The sequence below is a fragment of the Macrotis lagotis genome, chromosome 7 (assembly GCF_037893015.1).
Source record: "Macrotis lagotis isolate mMagLag1 chromosome 7, bilby.v1.9.chrom.fasta, whole genome shotgun sequence".
Taxonomy (NCBI): Eukaryota; Metazoa; Chordata; class Mammalia; order Peramelemorphia; family Peramelidae; genus Macrotis; species Macrotis lagotis.
Window position 1 is genome coordinate 45,210,074 of NC_133664.1, and position 20,870 is coordinate 45,230,943.

Below are 20,870 nucleotides of genomic sequence, written 5' to 3' on the forward strand. Positions count from 1 at the left end.
TAAGAGGTCACTTTATGACTGACTACCAAGTACTTAAATTTAAATAAGCTCTAATAAAAGAGACTTCTAAACTGGGCTTAAGAAATAATGACACTATATAGCTTTTTTAAAAAAAAGGTGAATTCTATTAAATTATCTTATGGTTCTTTCAGTTAGTTGGTGCAACAAAATACTTGGAGAAACAATAAAATCATTTACTGTAGCATGACTTTCCAGGTTTCGATATTAATGTTAGCAATGATAGGAAGTTCACTGGGGGACCTGTGATTTTAGATGTAGTTCTAATCACTTAAGTATTTAAGCCCCACATAGCCAGAACATCCAATAAGACCACATTTAGGTATGCATGATTTTAACTGCAAAAATTGCATGGATTGTTCATTTGAGTTTCTGTAAAGCTTGTGTGAAAATTACATTGGTTGAAAATCTATATGCCTTAGGCAAGGATCTTGATAGGGGAATATATGTAGACATAATAATTATGCTAATTGTCTAAACATGTTTGAGTTTATTTCGGTAATAGCTATTGTCACTGATCTCAAGGTTTTTGTTGCTAATCATTTACTTCATTATCACCCCATATTGAATTCATTATTACTGGTACTAAAAACAAGACCACATCTTTTGTACAAGTCAGATAGGTGGGAGGGGGGGAAGATATATCTAATATTCAGATCAGCACAATTAACAAACTACAAATTAATGCTGTTAGTATAGTGTTATTTCTCATAGAAATGTCCTAAGAGGTTTTCACTTCCACAAAAATCATTCCTAACCAAAATATTGCTGAAATCCAACTCTATTCAATTTAAAACCATATTTCTAACTTACTAATACTAGTGTTTGAAGAAAATAGAATATGGAGGTTCTAAAGACTCTGGGGCCTGGTTTCCTTATAATTTCCTCAATTCTGTATCTTCATGTTAGAAGATTAACTAAAGAGATGGGGTGGCAAGAAATGAGACCTGTGGAGTGGGGCCTAGATTTTCTAAAGTGGGTAATTGGTGGAGCAAGTCATTTGTGTATAAGACATAAAAAAAAAAAATCTGAGGTACCATGCTAAGTACCACGCCTTCCTAACAATTCCCAGTTTTGGCCACCAAGTGGTAGTGTTGACCCAGGAAAGCACATTTGCTGTGTAAAAGCTGAGAAATCAAGGTGGTAACGGACTGAATGGATGGTTCTACATATACAGGCAATTTGCAAGCTGGCCTTTTGTAATTATAAACCTATGGACTCAAATGGGATTACAGAATTTGGTCAAGATGAACAAGGCAATTTCTTCATGGGAAAAGCAACAAAGGATGACAAAGCAGCCTGCCTTGATGGCCAGGTCAAGCCTCCTGTTCATTAATCTGGAACTGGTCTGTACTTCACCTTTGTGGTACCAACTTTTTAATGGAGTATTTCATATTTGATTTAAATTTTTTTTTCCAATTTACTCCCCCAGATTCTCTATGAATCTATTCACTTGAACCAAATCTACTTAGCCACTATTTATGACAGACAAATAGTGGCGCTAAGTTTGATCTGTTTATACATACTAAAGTTATTAAACTTTTAATTAGCCCCCCTTAGGGGGCCTAATAGCTAAATCAGGGACCTTATCTAGGAGTTGGTTGATTCCAAGAGCATCAGGGGAACTAATTTGATAAGACTCTGGCCTTGAATTAAGAGTCTGCTTATGATCCAGCACTTAAAAGTCTAGATTGGTGAATCACTGTTGACTGAATTTTCACTTGTAAAAGCAAACAGCATATTTAAGCCAATATTTGAATACTTTCACACTAAACTTAACATTTGGAACTTGGGCCTATGTGACTCTTGCACTGTGAGATTCAGTTTCATTCCAACCAAAATACTTAAATGTCTGTAAGAAATCAAAGTAGAAAGCAGATCTAGTCATCTCAAAAGAAAAATTTGTTTTCTTTTCAAATATGTAATCTGTGGAAACCATTTTATAGAATGAGAAAAGTGCAAAAAAAGGAAGTCCTCAAATACAACTCAAAGATCACTAATGTATATTATGGTATACATGAAAATAAATACAACTCTCATTTAAAATGGACATATCACATTTATATGGCACATTACCAGACTGTTGATTCCATGGATTAGTATCTTCCAGAGATCTTTTAACTACATTGCAAATTCCAAACTTAACTATAAAGTATAGTTAAGTCTATTTCCAATATTTTATTCCATTAACAAAAACAAAAAAAAAATTCACCTCCCCCCCTTATAAAACCATGGGTGAACATAGTGAATTCATGAAGGAGGCAAGTATATTTATCAAGGATTATGGACATAGGTTCAGCTGACACACAATGTGATATAATATACATTTCACAGAACCTTCTATGAAACCAAAATGGACTCACTATATTAATTTGATGAATATTTACCAGGTACCTACTATGTATGTTCATACCACTATGGAGAATACAAAAGCAAGGTCCCTGTCCTCAAGAGTTTATTATTTAATAGCTTAAACATTTGGGTCCAATTCTTTTGGCTATCCTGCTTGAATACTGTGCAACTATATTAATAATTCACTTGACAAAAACATAGCGATTATCATGTCTGTTACTTTAGGTGGAGAGGAACTCATTTCTAGGTGTCATAAATCATGGCATCATCCCATCACATCATCCTATTTCCACACACTTCCACTTTATCTCAGACTTTTCAAATTGACTCTTCCTCTTCCTTCTTCAGAGTAAGTAGTCTATCAGACGAAAGAAAGGAAGATTCTTGGCTTGTTTCTTATTTTTTTAAGGCAGGAGCCATAAAACATAAAAGCAAAAATTTGTCCAAAAATGAACATTTCTTATGACAGTAGCACTATTCCAGAGACTTTTTAATTAACAAGGAGCTGAATTGTGGCACCGGTGATACAGTTCAACTATGTAGGTACTATACTTGTTCCAAAGAATTTTTAATCAGTAAACTAAGAATGGTCATGGAATGTGCCATTATGTTATAAAGGGTAAGAAAGTCAAGATTGCATTTCATGCTCCCTTTTCCTTCAGTACTCAGCTGATGAGCTGGCTTCTAATGCCTCACAATATAGTTAAAACTATTCTTCTTGGAAAGAACTACTTGCTCAAGGAGGAATCCATTTATTCCAGAAAGTTTATATTTTTTTAAAAAGTGCTTGTACCTTGGGTCTTGTTTAAACTTGGGAGCATAATTGCTCACAAAAGTGTTAATAATCCTTTTTATTGTTAAGCTGCAACAAACATGGTTTAATACAACAAAAACATTTTAAATCAAGTGAAAAGTAATAAACAACAATAAACACTCAAAACAAAATATTTTCCATTGGAAATGTGTAAGGATGAATAAGGGGATTAGTTACCATCTGACTGCAATTTTCTTATGTGTTACTAGCCTACAGACATGTTTTCTGTAATCATGCAGATGTGAATGGAACTTTGAATGATTAAATAAATGAAAAGTCCGTTTACTGCAGAGACTCATTTCACAAGGTAGCCAATTTGGCTCAGAGAACAAAACTATTCAAGAAATACTCCATGTGTTTTTGCTCATTTTAGAAACCATGAACCTTAAGCTGCTCCTCCTTGACAATGCCAACCTGTAAAACAAAACACATTTTAGCAAAGCTATTTTCAGGAATGAATCGCCCTTCCCTAAAATAGTTTGTCTAAAATTAAGAAGGTATGAAAAAAATCATTTAGTTGGGACACATTTGACAAGAAAGGTATTGTTATCTTTGGAGATATAGGTTTATTGCGTTTAGGAACGAAAGAACAGTTTTCAATCAGGGAATCACATTCCTGGTACCAAAACCTTAGAAATTTCAATAAAATATTTGCAGAAGTGTTAATAATCATTTAATAATTTAAACATTTCAACTAATAGAACTTGTAGCCCTTTTTTTTGAAGAATAAGAATACTAGGCCCTTTTAATCCTGTGGCTATAAACAAATACCCTATTACTCCTCAGTAACTGATGTGTATCTTTTATGAATGAAACTGCTAATGTACAAAGATGACTTTGGTGGAAAAATTGCTCCATTTCATCTGCAGTCACTCACCTCCAGCAGGAACTGGCAAATGTTCTTCCTCTGGTCACCTTGAAGCTGGATAACTTCACCGTATTCAGGATGTTCAATCACAGTACCATTACAAGCAAATTTCTGGAAAAATACATCCACATCATAACAAATGAACCAGAAGCAGTTACCCTTTGAATCTCACCAAATGAGAGTTTCACCAGAATAGCATCCAATATTTTAGTTAAATGAGAACACATGAAAATGGTAGCTTATACATGTTGGCAAACTAAGACAAAAGTTAAAACAAAGCACTGAGAATGTTCACGTCAAATCTCCAATTTAGGTTTTTTTTTCCTTTTCCTAGTTTTTTTTTAAATCTTTCATACCGAGAGAAAAGGCAGTTCCTGAATATTTTTATGTTCTTTTGAAGACTACGCATCGGGCATTATATAAAGTGTTAGTATCATGCCCATTGGAGAACAAACCGGCGTATGTCATTTCAGATTTGAGCACGAAACTTTCCATTTTTCCTCCCTGTTGAGTCTAACAGCCATACCTTTTTGAAAGCTTTCACAAGTTTCTTTTTGTCATAATCATCCGCAATTCCCTGAACAGTAGTCAGTGTCTTCCTGCCGTTTCGTTGCTGGATTCTTATATGAATGTAATCCTCAGTCCCTGCCGGGAGTAAGTCGTCACCCTTAGTTGCATCAGCAAAGGGGTCTGTGGACACAAAACCAAACGCAAGAAATGTCTCTATTCCGTTAGAAGTCGTTGCAAATCTAGGCATGGGGAAAAGTGTTTTTTCTAGGTAGACGAGGTCGGGCCCCTCTGCCCACAAGGCCGGACCCCTAGGAGAGGGGCTCAGGTGTGGGCACGGCCCCCCGTGATGGGGGCAAAGTCATGCTCCAAGTTCTCTGTTTTCGGGTGTCGCGGCCGCACTTCTGGGCCGCGGCAGCCCCTCCCCCGCCGGAGCTAACGGACCCCCGCCCCGCCCCCCCCCGGCCCCCGGCCCAAGGTCACCGCGGAGGGGCCAGCCGGACCCCGACTCGGGGAGCCGCTGGGGGGAGGGGCACCTTCCGGGCGCGGACAAAAGCCCGGGGCGCCGGCGGGCGGGGGGCGGGGGGCGGCCCCGGGGCCACACTCACCGAAAGATTGGAGGTTCTGGATAGTGGACATGCGACACTAGTGAGAGGCCGGCGGAGGGGAGGAAAGGCTGCGGGGCGCGCCCGGGGGACCCTGGCCTGGAGGCTGCGCCGGGGGAGACGGAGCGGAGGGCGGGGAGCCGGGCGGAGGCGGCGGCGGAGCGGGCCGGAGCAGGAGGCGGCGCTGCGGCTTCTCCCACAAAATGGCCGAACGCGCCTATTTAGGCACGCTCTCCGCCCGGCCCACGTGACGGCCGGCGCGCGGGGCCTCCTGGGACGTGTAGTGCTCCCCGGCGGAGAGCGGCCGCCCGGCGCGCGGTGGAAGACCACAGCTCCCGGCAGGCACCGCGCGCCGCTCCCCGCCCCCGCCCACCCCCTGGCTCCCCGCGGCGGGGAGGGGGGGGCGGCTTGGAAAGTTGCTTCTGAGGAGACCCCGCCCCTCCCCCCGCCGGGGCCGCTGCGGGGACCCCCGGAGTCTTTGTACAGGAGTGGAAACGGAGGCAAGGACTCGCCCCAAGGGGTGCGGAGAGTGGGGGGCGCGGGGCTGCGCGGGGAGTGGGCCGAGCCCCGCCCCCGGCCGCCGGGCGCCGTCAGCACCTCGGAGAGGGCTCGCGGGGCCGGCGCTGCCCGGGCATTTTCTTGGCAAACTTTGCCGTTTCCTTTCCGGCTCGCTTTACAGTGGAGGAAACTGAGGCCGACGGGGTCGCCCCGACACGTCCGCTTTGATGCCGCGGGTGCCCCCCAAACCCGAGGCCGCTCCGGGCTGACCCTTGGCGGGCTGAAAGGGCGGGCGACACTTTGGGTGGGTCAGGGCCAGGCACGCGGCAAGGCTTGAACCAAGCCCCCCCCTCCTGTTCCTTCACAGACAAGCCTTTTTGTCAAAAGTGAAATGTCGCTGTCTGTTGAGCGAGTTCAAAATGAGGAAAGCAATCTCCCCCCCCCTTCTACCTCTCATTTGGGTGTCGCCTTCTCCATCGGAATAGTCCGGGGGAGGGCAGCGGCTCCGTGGTCCTTTCCTCTTCGGTCATGCTCAAAAGCTTCTGTCTCACTGTTTCTGCCTCTATCTCTAAGGGCTCCGTGTGTCTGTCTCCGTGTGTCTGTATTTTCTATCTCTGCCAGATACACATGAACCTGTAAGCATAGCCATAGCTTTGTATGTGCATCCACACACATACGCAGCGATGTACAAAATCTCTGCCTACATAAATACATGCACATATACATAATTCAATGGCATTCTAATTACAAATATTCTCGATTATTATTATTATTATTATTATTATTATTATTATTATTATTATTATGCACCTCCTGCCCAAGAAGTGATGAATTTAAAAGGCAGAAGGAGAAAAACATTTTTGGGCATGACCAATATGAACATTTATCGCATATGCATATTGCCTATGTCATAAAGAAATATTCCAAAAGTTAGTGCAATTTTTTTTAGTTTTTTTTTTTTTTGCAAGGCAAACGGTGTTACGTGGCTTGCCCAAGGCCACACAGCTAGGTCATTATGAAGTGTCTGAGACTGGATTTGAACCCACGTCCTGCTGACTCCAGGGCCGGTGCTTAATCCACTACGCCACCTAGCCGCCCCTAGTGCAGTTTTAATTTTTTCATTAAATTTTTAAACGCGTGCATACTTTGGATAGTTTTTAACAACATAGGGTACTTGATATTTCTTGGTATGGAAACTTCATGTGCTGAAGCAAATGAGTATCTCAGCTCTGTTGTTGGGGAGTTGCTTGGGAAGTATGGAGGGCATAAATGACTTTCTCTTTATTACACAGCTGGTATGAGTTAGTAGCAAGACTTGAAAGACTGATTCTGGCCCTTCAAGACTGGCCCTGGGGCAGCTAGTTGAGACAGTGGATAGATAGAGCACCGATCCTGGAGTCAGGAGGACCTGAGTACAACTCTGGCCTCAGACACCTCATAATTATCTAGCTGTGTGACCTTGGGCAAATCACTTAACCCTATTGCTTGCAAAAACCAAAAAATAAAAAAAATAAAAAAGACTAGCCCTCTATCCAGTGTAACAAGCTGCCTCTAGGTGCAGCAATAGAAATAGAACAGGGAGCAAGGATTAGAGAAGGCAGTCTGTAATAATGTCAGGGACTAGATAATAGCAGCTAGCAAGGGAGAAAAATCAGATTTTGGGCAATGGAGTGAGGAAAGAACAGAATGCTTAGAGAAGATCCATGTGGGTTTGTGTATGATGAGGATATTGTTTTGATATGGCTATGATGCAAATCCAGAAAAAACTTAAAATTACAAGCTTGCATAAGTAGAATCTCTTGAAGCAAAACACTAGATTGAGGTATGGCCAGTTAATGGAGGATTTTCTTTGTCTCCAGGTATATATTTTTGATCTATTTTTCCATTTCCCATAGTAAATGTACCTGAATAGAAATTCCCTAGTGTGAAGGAAATTTCATCATGGTCAGAATTCACTTGGGCAAAATGTAATAGAATTTTGCAATGATGAGAAAAGTCAGAATGTATTCACCCTGTTTCATGGAACTTGCTTATAATGGAAATGTCCAGGAATGATGCCAAGGTCTTTGGCTATAAAATCCTTTTGCAGTTACCAGATTTACTATCTGTCTTTATGTAAAAAAGGTCAACGTTGTGAAAGGTAAGGTGTATGGAGGCAAGAGTGACCTACTTTTTCTGTTGTAATATGGATAGCCACGCATATTCTTTATTTAAAAAAAATTGTTTTCTTATGTTTTACCAATTAACAAGCATCCATTTTTTCCCCTTTCTACTCTACCTTACCTCAACTAAAGAATTTTTTTTAAATCCTTATGACATATGCAGAGTCAAGTCAAATAAATGTCCATATTGGTCATGCCCCAAAATGTTTTTCTCCTTCTGCCTTTTAAGTTCATCACTTCTTGGGCAGGAGATGCTTAATTTACTTCATCTTTGTCCTTCTGGAAGTATGCTTTGTCATTGCATGGATCAGAACATGCAGTTTCTCCATTTAAAAAAAAAGTTGTTTTCTTTAAAAAAGCAGACTGAGTTTGTGGAGTGAGGAAAGACCTGATTTCAAATATCACCCCTAAAGCTAACCAATTTCATCACCAGGGTCAGTCACTTAATGTTAAAGAGCTTCAGTTTTCTTCAGGATGTTAATAGTCAATAGAAATATGCAATATTTGGAGGAAGCTCAAATGAAATAAGAGATGTAAAGCATGGGGTGAATCTTACAATATTATACACACATATATGTATATATATATGTATATATATGTATATGGTATGATTGCAATTCCTTTATAAATCATTGTTTGATATAATTATTTAGTGTGGACTGTTTTTTTCCCCAGTGTAGACTTTTAAAACCAGACTCATGATTTCAATGATTTAGGAAGCTCTTGGTGAAGGGGCAAGGGCACCTGTTCTGTAATAAAATGTTTTAGAGAATTAGCTAAAGCACTGAGAGATTTAGTGACCTGCTCCTTATTATATAGCCATTGTGTGAGAGGCAAGACTTGAACCCAGGTCTGTCTGGCTCTCAGGTCAGCCTTCTATCCATTACATCATGCTACTTTGATATAAAATGCTCCCTTTAAAATAGGTTGCCTTAATCCCATAGTCCCTTAAGTGGATGTAATTCTAAATGGAGCATGATGAAATAAACTATAGAAAGGATGCCTTGGGGTTTTGAAAGTTGGAGTGTAATAGAGCTACATTAAGAATATTTATGGAATATGCTGAGAACATGTTACTGATGAAACAGTTATTTATATGGTAAAAAGTAAGAAAATAATCCTCACTGTCATTCCAGCCCTAGCTATATCTCCTGTTTCTCAGTATAACTGTGAAACAGTCCAAACAGGGATGCATCTTCCAGAATTTCTTTTATGAAGACTTATTACAACTGACTCTATTTAAAATATAGTGATTTTTAAACAGGAGTATTTTGCTCATGCAATTTCTTTGTTGGTGATATCCAAACAGTAAACTGATCTTACCTTTGGAGAGAAGGAGAAGACTCCCTTGGCATCCCTCCTGGGTGCTTCACCTGAACTAACAAGTCACGTGATCTATATAGAAGGAACCAATTCCTTGGAGCCAGAATCTTCTTTGGCTGCTAGCACCCATATCTCCCATGTTGCTCTAAAAACTGTCTGAATACTCTTTTGGAGGAGTGTAAAAAGTAGGTGATTGTCCTGCTTCCTCTTCTGTGATAGGGAAGATTATTCAATCATTTGCTTTGTTTCTGATAACCCACTCTTTCCACAAGCGTGGTAACATTGGTACAAACAGTATGATTCTGTAACTACATGTCTCTCTATTCATTACATTTGCTTTCTAATCTCCTTTTATATAGGCTACACAGCTGTGAGTCTGGAGTTAGGAAGACTCTTCTTTTGGAGTTCAAATCTGGCTTCAGACACTTACTAGTTGTGTGACTGGACAAATCACCTACACTTGTTTCCTTCAGATTCTTCATCTGTAAATGAACTGGAGAAGTAAATGGCAAAACACTTTAGTATGTCTGCTGAGAAAACCTCAAATGGGGTCACAAGAGTTGGACACAACAGAAAAATGATTGAACAACAACCTATTAGAGAACCTCTTTTAAGATTAAGAGTAAGGAAATGTCCTTTAATAAGTACTAGAAAGAGCCTTGGGCAAAGCTAATTACAATAGAAATGCAATTTGACTAATTGAGAGGTACTAAACGATATGCTATTTAATAAATTGGGCTCCCAGCTCCCTCATATTCTCTCTGAACAGAATTTACAGCAAAAACCAAGTGTTTGTGGCTTGTAGCTATATATATTTATAGTAAAGGTGGAAATATGGACCAGGAAGGTCCTGAATGTTGCCTTCTTCTTTTAGCTTTTATTCTGGATCATGGATTAATTGCACATCAATCAAAGGAAGCTTACCAAGGTCCCCAGTTTCCACAGCAGTGTGGTAGGTAGAATCCAATCAGATTTGAAGGAGGAGTTAAAAGGAATTTTTCTCACTAAGCCAGTTGTCTGGAACCATAGATTTCAAATCAGCCCCAGGCATTATCAGATAAAAAAGAATAACTCCTTATTACCTATGGAGGATTAGGCTAATTGCCTGTTTGTGGTACCCTACCTAACTCTTAGACTTGGAATATCAATGGAAAGAAGGTTGGCTGTTCCTGGTAGGGATAGATTTTTCCTTGTTGCTCTCTAACCTAGGGGCAGGCAGCTGGATTTCCCTCAAGTCAGTTAGATGGCAGTAGAGAGCAGTTACAATGAGAATCATGACAAGGAGAGATGGTGAGCCCAATAGAGATGGGGTGGATACCTATGATGTTGCCATGAAATTTTCTGCATCGTTGTTGGATGTATAAGTTGCCCCAGACAATGTGTGACTTGATCATACTTTTCTGTCTTCACATGCCTTCCTTGAATGTGCCTGGCTCCATGGGGACCCAAAGTTTGTGTTCTCCATTCTTGATTCTAATGTACCATTTCACTGATGTTTACTGGTTACACATAATATCTATGTTCCCTATTTTCATGAATGTTCTCTAATTAAGTGTTCTCATTGCTTGTGTTAGTTGTACCTGTGAGAAGTTGTACCCCATGTGAGTATAGAGAGAAATCTTTTTGTCACATTGTTATTGTGTTTGATTAGATGTCTTTTTTATTTTGAAGTAATGAATCTTCTGAATGACTGAAAAATGTAAGTACATCAATCAGTTTGTGCTCAAGTACCATTGGTTTTGAGTTGATGCTGATCTATAAAATACAAAATGCCATGGCTTTTCTAAGAGAAATATGAAGGTGTCGCAGGTGCTCTATGTGCCTATGTGTTAACACAGAAGAACAACTAATTACCTCAGTTCATTTTTCCCTTTTAAAGGCTCTAAATTTATCACTTTGTTCTTTAAGCAAAATTTCCTTTGGAAAGAGTTGAATGACCTCAATTCCCTAGAATAAAATGCCATGGTTATGAAACATACCTGTGAAATACAAACAGTTTCCCTCATTAGTGACTTTCTCTGGGATAATTATTTAGGCAAAATTTGTTATATATTTCTTGCATGATAAACTGCTGTTCAGTCATATTTCAGTCATGTCCAAGTCTTTGTGACCCCATTTGTATTGTTCTTGGCAAAGATTAGAGTAGTTTGCCATTTCCTTTTCCATCTCATTTTACAGTTGAGGAAACTAAGGGAAACAAGATTAAGTGAGTTGCCCGGGATCACCCAGCTCATAAGTTTCTAAAGTCAGACTTGAACTCAAGGAGATGTGTGTTTGGGTATAGCACTCTATCCACCGAACCACCTAGCTGCTCTGAATGATAAATTAAGAGTAATTAATTTGTGAATTATTCTTTCCCAACTTTAATAAGGAAAAAAGATACTGATATCTCTATGAGCTGAAGGAACACTACAAGTTGGACAAATAGAAACAAAGTAATGAATGTTAAATTTACATTCTGAAGGTTTATCTAAGAGGGAAATTCAGCAAACCTTTGTTAGTTAGTGGCCATATCATTTAAAGCATTGTGGTAGGGACTGAGAGAGACACAATTTAGTACAATTTCATAAATATTTACTGAACATTTACTATATTCATGGAAGCACAGTAAGTGTAGGACATAAAAAAAAAATGAAATAAAAAGCCAATTCTGCTTTCCAAGACCTTCCTAAATCAATGGCATAGGTGACAGAAATCTAAGATATCTAGAATATCAGATCTCTAGATAGGATATCTAGGTAGGATTCACTTCTTTGATGCTTACTAGCTCTCCCAATTTCCAAAGTGTCTCAAGTTTCTTTATCCTAAAATGGGTATACAGGTACTACAAGCAAATAGACTTGTGAGAGAACCTATATCCCAAACCTTAATATTTCATGTGAACCAAGTTCATTTATCAAATTCTTATTATGCACTTGTGGTATGAAAAGCACACATTTTGGGCACTGGGGACATAAAAGTAGAGAAGGAATCTCTGCTTTTAGCATTGACTAAGGATTATGTAGAAACGAATGTCCTAATGGATCCTTTCCTGTGCAGTCCAACAATTAAAAGACTTTATCACTGCATCAGGGCAAATCTAGTAAAAGTGATACCTTTTCCACACCCATGTACAGGGTCAATTATTTTTAATGTAGAGAATAGAAGGGGATAAATTTTGAAACTGATCTGAATTTATTCTATACTTAAATCTATGACCTATATAACTGAGATTCACAGTCACATTCTTAGTTTTTAAAAATGTTTCATGTTTGTTGGTGTTGACAAGTTCAGAAGAGCAAACATTTATTTTTTATTTTCATTTCATTTTGTTATTTTTCCAATTGTATGTAAAGATAATATTTAACATTTATTTTAGTAAAATTTTCCCTTTCCCATCCTTCCCTTTCCCCATCCTAGAACAGCAGTAATCTGATAAAGGTTATACATGTATAATCTGTTACACATATTTCCATATTAGTCATCCTGTGAAAGAAAATCAGAACCCAAAAAGGAAAAAGCAAAAAACAAATTTTAAAAGGTGAAAATGGTACACTTTGATCTGTATTCAGATTCCATAGTTCTTTCTCTGAATGTAGATGGAATTTTCCATGATCATTGTATTGCTGAAAAGCGTTAAGTCTATCATAGTTGATCATCAGACAATGTCCCCCTAGTTCTGCTTACTTCACTCAGTTCATGCAAGGCTTCCCAGGTTTTTCTGAAATCCACCTCCTCATGAATTCTTACTCCATCACAATCATATACCATAATTTGTTCAGTCATTCCCCATTTGATGAACACCCCCTTAGTTTCCACTGCTTTGCCAACACAAAAAGTTGCTGTACAACTTTTTGTACATCTGGGTCTTTTCCCCCTTTTTTATTATCTCTTTGGGATTCAGATCTAGTAGTGGCATCACTGGACCAAAGGTTATGCACAGTTTTATTACCTTTGGACATGAAGAGCAAACATTTAAATGAAAATTGAAATAAATGTTTAGTTCAATGTGCTTTTTTATTGTTATTGTTAAAGATTTTATTTGAGTTTTACAATTTTCTCCCCCCACCCCCTCTCAATGTGCTCTTGATCTGTATCCCTACCTTCTCCCCACTTCATTGACTTTCTCAACTTCCAAAATCTCCATTTGCATTCTCTCATTCCTTTCCACCAAATCTTCTCTTCTCAGCTGAGAGTGGAGAAGGTGGGACATCCCTTCCCCTTTATTTCCCCAGTGACCAACACATTGTAGGTTTTTGGGGAAGGAATTTACTAACAACTCACATTTGAATACCTCTTTGAAGTTTGTACTTCTTCCACAGCTACCCTTTCTGAACCCCCAACCTCCTTTTCTATTCAGCTGAGGAAGCTCCCTCTGGGACATAAAACTTTCCCATCAACATATGAACTAAGGCATTTCTATAGTACCTACTATGTGGCAGGGTACTATATACTAAAAACTTTACAAATATCTCATTTGTTCCTCACAAAAACTCTAGGAGAGAAGAGCTATTATTATTCCCCTTTTTTCATCTGAGGAAACTGAGGCTAGTGACTTTCTCTGGTTCACACAACTAGTAAATGTCAAGGTAAAATTTGAACTCAGGTCTTTCTGACTCCTGACACCTACAGCAGTCCTACATTTGAGGTCTAATGAAGTTTAAATATACATACATATATATATATATATATACATGTATATTTGTGTATTTACATATATATTTGTGTGTATACATAATTGAGAAAATGCTAAATTTCAATCAGGGGTTAGGGGAAAATTAAAATTATTTTTCCCCCTTTCCAAGTTCATGAAACCTTTGAAATTGTCTACGAGTCTGAAGACCCCAAGTTAAGAACTAGGGAGATCAGAATATGTTTCCCATAAGGGGTGGTACAGGAGTTGTGTCTAGAAAGGATATTCTGGGTCCAGTATGACCAAGCTGATTGTTAAATATTTAGTATGAATATTTATACTTCAGAACTCACAAATGCTACAAATATTTTGTTCTTCATCGTCTAGCCTTAAGCAAATAATGAAGAAATTGTGAATCATACAAAGGCTGGGAGTGTGGAGATTGAATGCTGATGTCAGAGAACAAGTGGACCAGTTTGATGGGAACACAGAACTCATGAAAGGGAGTCATAAAAAGACCTGGCAAGGTAGGCAGGAAACTGATTTTAAAGGATTTTAGATTTCAATGGGTTATTTGCATTTTATCATAGAGGCAGTAGAGATTTTTTAGCAGGGGAAATGACGTGATCAGACATATTCTTTGGGAAGAATTTTTGATAGCTGAGTGGAGATAAGCTAGAACCCAAAGTCTGGAATCCAATTAGGACAACAATCTCGGGGACAGGGATGAGGGCCAAACTAGTGTGGTGGTTTTGAGTGGAAAATGAAGAGAAGAATTTCATCATGCCCTCTGAAACCTCCCTCATTCATTTTTTAAAAAATCAAAGTGCATTGAGATCTTTTTTTAATACCAGCTAGATTTCTCAATATGCCCTTCAAAGTCATACTCTATGACAAAGAACAAAAAAAGAGGGGACCAAAAAATAGTATCATTATATGAAATGATGACTCACTGAAAAGGTAGAGGCGGGCCCCTTTCAAATTTATTTGGTCCTTAAGGATTTATTCAAACTGCATTCCCACCCTCTTAGATGTGATTGACTTATTATGGCCTTATTCAGACTGCGTTCACACCTAGTGGGGGGGGGGGGCTCTTACAAGAGGAGATCATTTGTCACCTCTACTTTGAGTAGACTCATTTGCACCTTGTAAAGAAGAGGTTTTGAGTGTCTCATTTGCTTTTTGAAAAGGCCAGCTGAGGTAATGAGCTTGCTCCCAACTCACAAACTGCCTCATATAACCATCATTTGCATAGACCACCAGGTGAAATTTAGAATTAAAAAAAAATTGGGGAACCCTGAATCCTCTATTTATTTAGTGATTATTAGGTCATTGCCTTGTCTTTAATACAGAGATGAAGATTTGGAAAATATTATGGTTGTTCAGTATAGTTTGGGTCAGGTTTCTTCCCTAGAGAATCTAGTCTCAAACCAGGAAACGGTTTTGAAAATGCAACCAGGTTTGCACCCCAGAAGTTCAGTCAGTGTTTTTGTAACTTCTATTCTCACTATGTTATTTTGAATATATCTATTTGCTAAAACCTAAATAAGTCTACAGAATGATTGTTAATATGGATCATATCAATGAAGACCCTGGAGCTAGTATAAAAAAGCAACTACTTAAGTGTAATTTGCTATGATTGAGTTATAAAAGAGCAATAGATACTTTGGCTTCAAAATACAGACCTTGGGTGAGTATGGAGTAATTTGTTCATTCAGTGTTATCTTGTTAGTTTTAGAGGTGGGCAATGTGTGGACAAATAGCCCCTTGATTTTATTGACTTTTTGATGACACCTATAGTGACATATCAGAAAGACTGGACTTTCATTATGATCCAATTGGGTTGAAAGATCATATGCTTGTAGCACTGAACACTGGAAGAGACTATCGAGATTGTTTATCCCAATTACTTTATTTCCTTAAGATGGTAAATTAAAATCCATATAGTTTTATTGACTTGCCTAATGTCACACAAGTAGTAAAATGGAGTATAAGCTGGGATATGCTGTAGCCTACTCATTATGACTTGCTTACAATTGCCTGCTGCTGAATTTTCAATATGACATTTCTATAATGAAAATCAGCAAACATCCCAAATCAGGACATTATTTACTGTTTTGTTGATTTTCAAGTGAGTTATAAAATCAACACATCAAAAAAGTCTGATAATTATCAGATGTTCCACACCCATAATCTCCTACTTAGGTGAGGAAATATCTTTTAATATTTTCTTTGGAGCCAAGCTTGGTTATTATAATCTTTTAGAGTTTAGATTGATTGGTATTGTAGTTCATTCTGTTTACATCATTGCTGTCACTGTACATGCTGTCATGTTACTTTTACTTATTCTACTTTGTCATTTCCTTCTTCACCTCATTTTACATAAAAGGAAACTGAGACAAACAGGGTTAAATAACTTGTCCAGGGTCTCATAGCTAGAAGGTGTCTAAGGCAAGATTTGAATCTAACTTCCAAATGAGCTCCCTTTTATCTGAGAATGTTTCCTTTTAAATTCTTATGCCTTGTGAATGATAAGCTATCTTCTGAAGATGTTTCATCCTCTGCCCCACCTGCAGATCATTTTGTCTATTTTTTTCTCATTCCCAAACACTGTTCCAGGAAGAGGACCTGGGTTCCTCACAGTACTTTCAGAATTTCCCTCTGGCATCATTATTCATCAGCCTCTTCTCCTTTAAAATTCAATCCATTTGTCTGATTTACTTTCTGTATTCTTTTTTGTCACACATCAATCACATTCCCTTCTTTCCAATGAGTTCAGTATGTGAATCTTAGACGTTCTCCTCACCATATCATGTCTTCATTCTTGGTGTCTTCAATATTCTAATTGATGTGCCTTTAAATATTTTCTCAACTTCTTTAACCTCCATCTCTACTCTATCAGAACCACCTACCTTACCATCAACAATAACTGTCTCAATTCTAAATTTTTGAACTTTGTAATTCTGGTCTCTGATAATGATATCATGCCTTCTTCCTCTCTCACAACCTCACTCCTTCTTTTTCCAGGGAGAAAGAGCCTACTATTCTGGACTTATTTTCCTCCCTTCATAGACTTGACCTTGCATTAATGAGTTTGACAAGACCCTATCCTCCAATTTTCTCTTCCTTGACCCTTTCTCCTCTGATCACTTATGCCCTAGCGGTTCCCATCATGTAGTATACCTACTCTCCAACTTCTATGTGCCTACTCTTAAGCTGCTGATCCCTGAGGAAAGTCATGAAATCATGTCAACTGGGACCACTACAAGTTCATGTGGTCTTATCTCAACTGGGCCTGTACCTTTACCAGAAATCCTTTTACTCATCTCTGATTTGCTTTCTTAATTCTCATTAGGTCAGTTTTAATCTTGTCTCCTTAATCTCTCATATACCAGAATGTCACCAGTTCTTAGCAGAACTATTTTATGTAGCAAGAGAAAAATAGGTTGTAACTGGATTATGAAGGGTTTTGAATGCCCAGATAAGGAGTTTGTCCTTAATTCAATAGGCAATAGGGAACCGTTTTTAGCTTTGGAGTAGAGGAATGATGCAGTTAGAATGATACATTAAAATTTTTACAAGGAAATCAGAATGAAGAATAGATTGGAACATAGAGAGACTGGAGGTAAAAAGTCCAGTCTAAAAGCTATTTTAAATTAAACATATGGTATTAGCTTAAGATATTAATTCTCTTACCTTTGGGGTCCTTTTTCCCTTTGATTGGAGAAAGTGGGTAGTAGCATGGAGAGTTCCTTCCAAATTCTTCATTTAAGCAGGGGGGTGGGCAAGAAGAGCCGCCTCCTCATTTCCCATTTGGATGCCCTCTTGGATTTCATTATTGTATCCAGAAATTCATATTCTTCAGAATATGCACTTTAACTGGGGGATTCATACCTCCTCAGTACCCCTGGGGTCCCTTCCTTCCTTTGGAAAGGGTGTTATGGACAAGGAGAGCTCCTCCCAGCTCTTCCATTTAAGAAAGGGGCTCAGGACAGCCACTTCCTCATTTCCCACCTGACTTTTGAAGCCCATCATGTCTCTACCCCCTACCCTGCTTCCTCTAGAGCATTCCAAGACAGTATTCTGATTGGCAGTTATTATATGTATTGTCTTTCTCCATCAGAGTGTGACCTCCTTGGGGGTTTGATAATCTTTTGATTTTCTTTGTATCTATAACCCTTGGCACAGAGCCTAGAAACTGTAGGTGCTTAATAAATGAGAGGGGAAGGTTACAGTAGATTAGAAAGAAGGGGATAGGAACAATACATACTAAGGAGGTAGAAGTGATGGTATGGCAACAGATTGCATTTGGGGAACAGTCTCAATCAATCCTTATTGTCCTCTGACATCTCTGGGGTGTTTCTTTTTTTAGTCATTGTTGGTAAGATTCTAGCCAGAGTCCTTCTCCATAGACTGATCCTTCTCCTGGAAGATGGTCATCTCCCTGAGAGCCAGTGTGGCTTACGAGAGGGTTGAGGAACAGTTGATATGGTGTTTGCTGTCTGACAAGTCCAGGAAAAATGTCAGAAGTAGAACAGAGGTTTGTGATCTGACTAAGGCCTTTGATACCATCAGTTGTGAGGGTTTATGGAAAATTATGTCAGAATTTGGTTGTCTGGAGAAGTTCACCAGTATTGTACATCACTTCATGATAGTGTGCTTACCCAGGTTCTAGACAGTGGATGATGCTCTCGAGATTTCCTGGTACCAAATAAGGCTATGTCTTGCTCCCATGCTTTTTAACATAATGTTTTCAAACATCTTCATTGAGGATAAATACAGCTTCGAGGTGATGCTACAATTTAATGAGGGCAAATTCTTCCACTTGAAAAGGTTCTAAGTCAAGACCAAAATGGAGGGAGTGTTGGTGTAGGATCTTCTGTCTGTAGATGACTATGTCTTCAACGCAGTCTTGAAGCTGAGATATGACAAAGGATGGATTAATTCTCTGCTGCTTGTGCTCATTTTGGCCTATCAATGAACATCAAGAAAGCATGATTAAAACAGGATTGCATCAGTATCCTCCCAGCTACCCATTGGTGCCTTCAACCTAAATAGGGAAGTTAAGGGAGAAAGAAAAAAAATTTTGACAAGAGAAAGGAGGCTAAATTTGGTTTGTTGTCTTTTAAAGGACCACCAGGAGAACCAAGCGGGGATATTGTGGAACCATATATTGTTTTGATGTCTCAGTTGTGTTATAAAATATTAAAAAAATATTTTGACAAGGTTCTAGTCTAAAGTCCTTTGTTTCAGTCGAATCAAAGACACATCAATTTTTGGACTATAGGTTTAGCATTTGAAGGGCCCTTAAAGGCCATTTAGTCAAAACCTTACTTAATAGATGGGGAAAAATGAAGCTGAGAGCACTTAAGATATTTGCCCAGGGTCACACAATGGTATTACATAACTGGTGAGACTTGAACTAGCTCTTGCTGATTCTGACTTCATATACCACAGGGTCTGTCTTAAATGGAAAACTTAATGAAGGTGGGAGGAATCTTGAGTCTTTATTATGGTGAATGAGCTAAGAGTAGAACTGTCTTTATGTCAATTGAGAGAGGTATTTTGTTCATTGAGGAAGGTCCTCAAAAAATGAGGAGGCATCCATACTGAGTTTTGACCTTAAAAATAATAATTAGAATAAATATGTGTTTACTCCTAGAGTTTGTCCTAATTCTTAAAAGTAAAACAGATTTATTTATTAATATTTCTCTAAGTTCAAAAATTAATCAAGTGTATGTATGCATATGGGGGAGAGGGGATCTGACTAGAGAACCAAACCCCCAAAGATACTTCAGGGAAGTGGTCCATATACTTTCCATTCTCAAAAAGTGGGATCTGAAAAGCTACATCTGGCTTGTCCATGAAGGGAATGGACTTCAACCTAGAATGGGGGCTGAACATCAGATACGTTCCCTAGGAGGGATGACCAGGAGGACATGCTAGGGGGTATGACTCCTTTCAACTGAATGATTTGTCCCAAATCAGGATCGTGTATCTTATCAGCTATACTTGAACTTCTGTAAATGTGAATCTTCCCATCTGAATGTCAGCAGAACCAGTGACCTTTGTAGTGGTTAATGTCACCTTTAAGAAGACTGAAAAGGAACTAGTCATAGAGAGAGATTAACCTCTGGAAGATTCACCTGTGTTAACATTACAATTATTCTCTTTAATAGTCAAAACACATATATATTTGAACTATGTATCTTTGTTGTATTTTACTGTGAAATTTTAGTTTTTGTTTCGCTATTGTTACAACAAATAAATTAGAAATTGCTTGGGGCGAGAGAGACAATAGTTTGATTAGCAGAAAAATATGGAGCATCTCTCTATGCTGAAATTTTTGTATAATAATAAATTATCTCTGATAAACTTTGTTTAAAATACAGAGGATTGAAATTTTCTTTCATGACATCTATCAGGCAGTTGGGAATACAAGACTAGAGCACTAGGATTTCAGTTCAGGTCCTTTGACTCTAGGTATAATTTTCTTCCCATTGTTCCCCACTGACTATGAGATCCTATATTAAAAACCCTTAGTTGCCTTTGTCCCTCTGATTGGAAATCTTGAAAACAAGAGTTAAAAACTCCTCCCAAAGGCTGCATATAAAGCCTGCCTAGAAGTTCACCTAATTTCTGATCATATGCATACCTTTTTTTTCAGCTTTCTTCTGTGGGTTGATTTTTCCCAATTAGATTGTAAGCTCTGTAAGAGCGGGCTTTGTATTTTTCTTATCTGTATTGCCAGTGCTTACTTCAGTGTCTGGCACATGGTAGGTGCTTAAGAATGCTAATGTATTGTTTTGTTTCAGTTTTATTAAATACATGTATACATCTACAAATATGCATAAATGTAAATAGATATGTATTTATAAACGCATAAATAATGGAAACCATTTTATATATATATATATATGTGTGTATATATATATATATATACATGCATAAAATCGAAACTGTCCAATGTACCATCTGTACATATATAGTGTCTGTACATTACACATATACTCATAGATATACATTTATACATATCCATATATATCTATCCCTATGCCCATGCCTATACCTAATCTCTATATATATACATATCTACATCATCTATATCCAT

The 20,870-nt window shown here is 38.4% G+C and overlaps 1 protein-coding gene and 1 long non-coding RNA gene across 3 annotated transcripts in view; one reads left to right on the top strand and one right to left on the bottom strand.

Moving 5' to 3' along the window:
- Positions 1 to 3,206: 3,206 nt before the first annotated feature.
- Positions 3,207 to 5,454, bottom strand: EIF1B (eukaryotic translation initiation factor 1B). Of its 2 annotated transcripts, XM_074195898.1 has the most exons (4): positions 5,168 to 5,454; positions 4,579 to 4,742; positions 4,062 to 4,163; positions 3,207 to 3,598 (listed from the first exon to the last, which is right to left on the bottom strand). In XM_074195898.1, the coding sequence occupies exons 1-4, from the start codon at positions 5,196 to 5,198 to the stop codon at positions 3,554 to 3,556; spliced, it is 342 nt and encodes a 113-aa protein (XP_074051999.1). In that variant the 5' UTR covers positions 5,199 to 5,454; the 3' UTR covers positions 3,207 to 3,553. The 2 variants fall into 2 exon arrangements, with proteins under 2 accessions (XP_074051999.1, XP_074051998.1); XM_074195897.1 differs by lacking the exon at positions 5,168 to 5,454 and having other exon boundaries at positions 4,579 to 5,021.
- A 22-nt stretch (positions 5,455 to 5,476) lies between these two features.
- Positions 5,477 to 20,870, top strand: part of LOC141494560 (uncharacterized) — a 151,756-nt gene continuing 136,362 nt past the window's right edge. The window contains exons 1-2 of the long non-coding RNA XR_012470477.1: positions 5,477 to 5,664; positions 14,147 to 14,286. This is a non-coding gene — a long non-coding RNA (uncharacterized LOC141494560). The remainder of the gene's footprint in view (positions 5,665 to 14,146; positions 14,287 to 20,870) is intronic.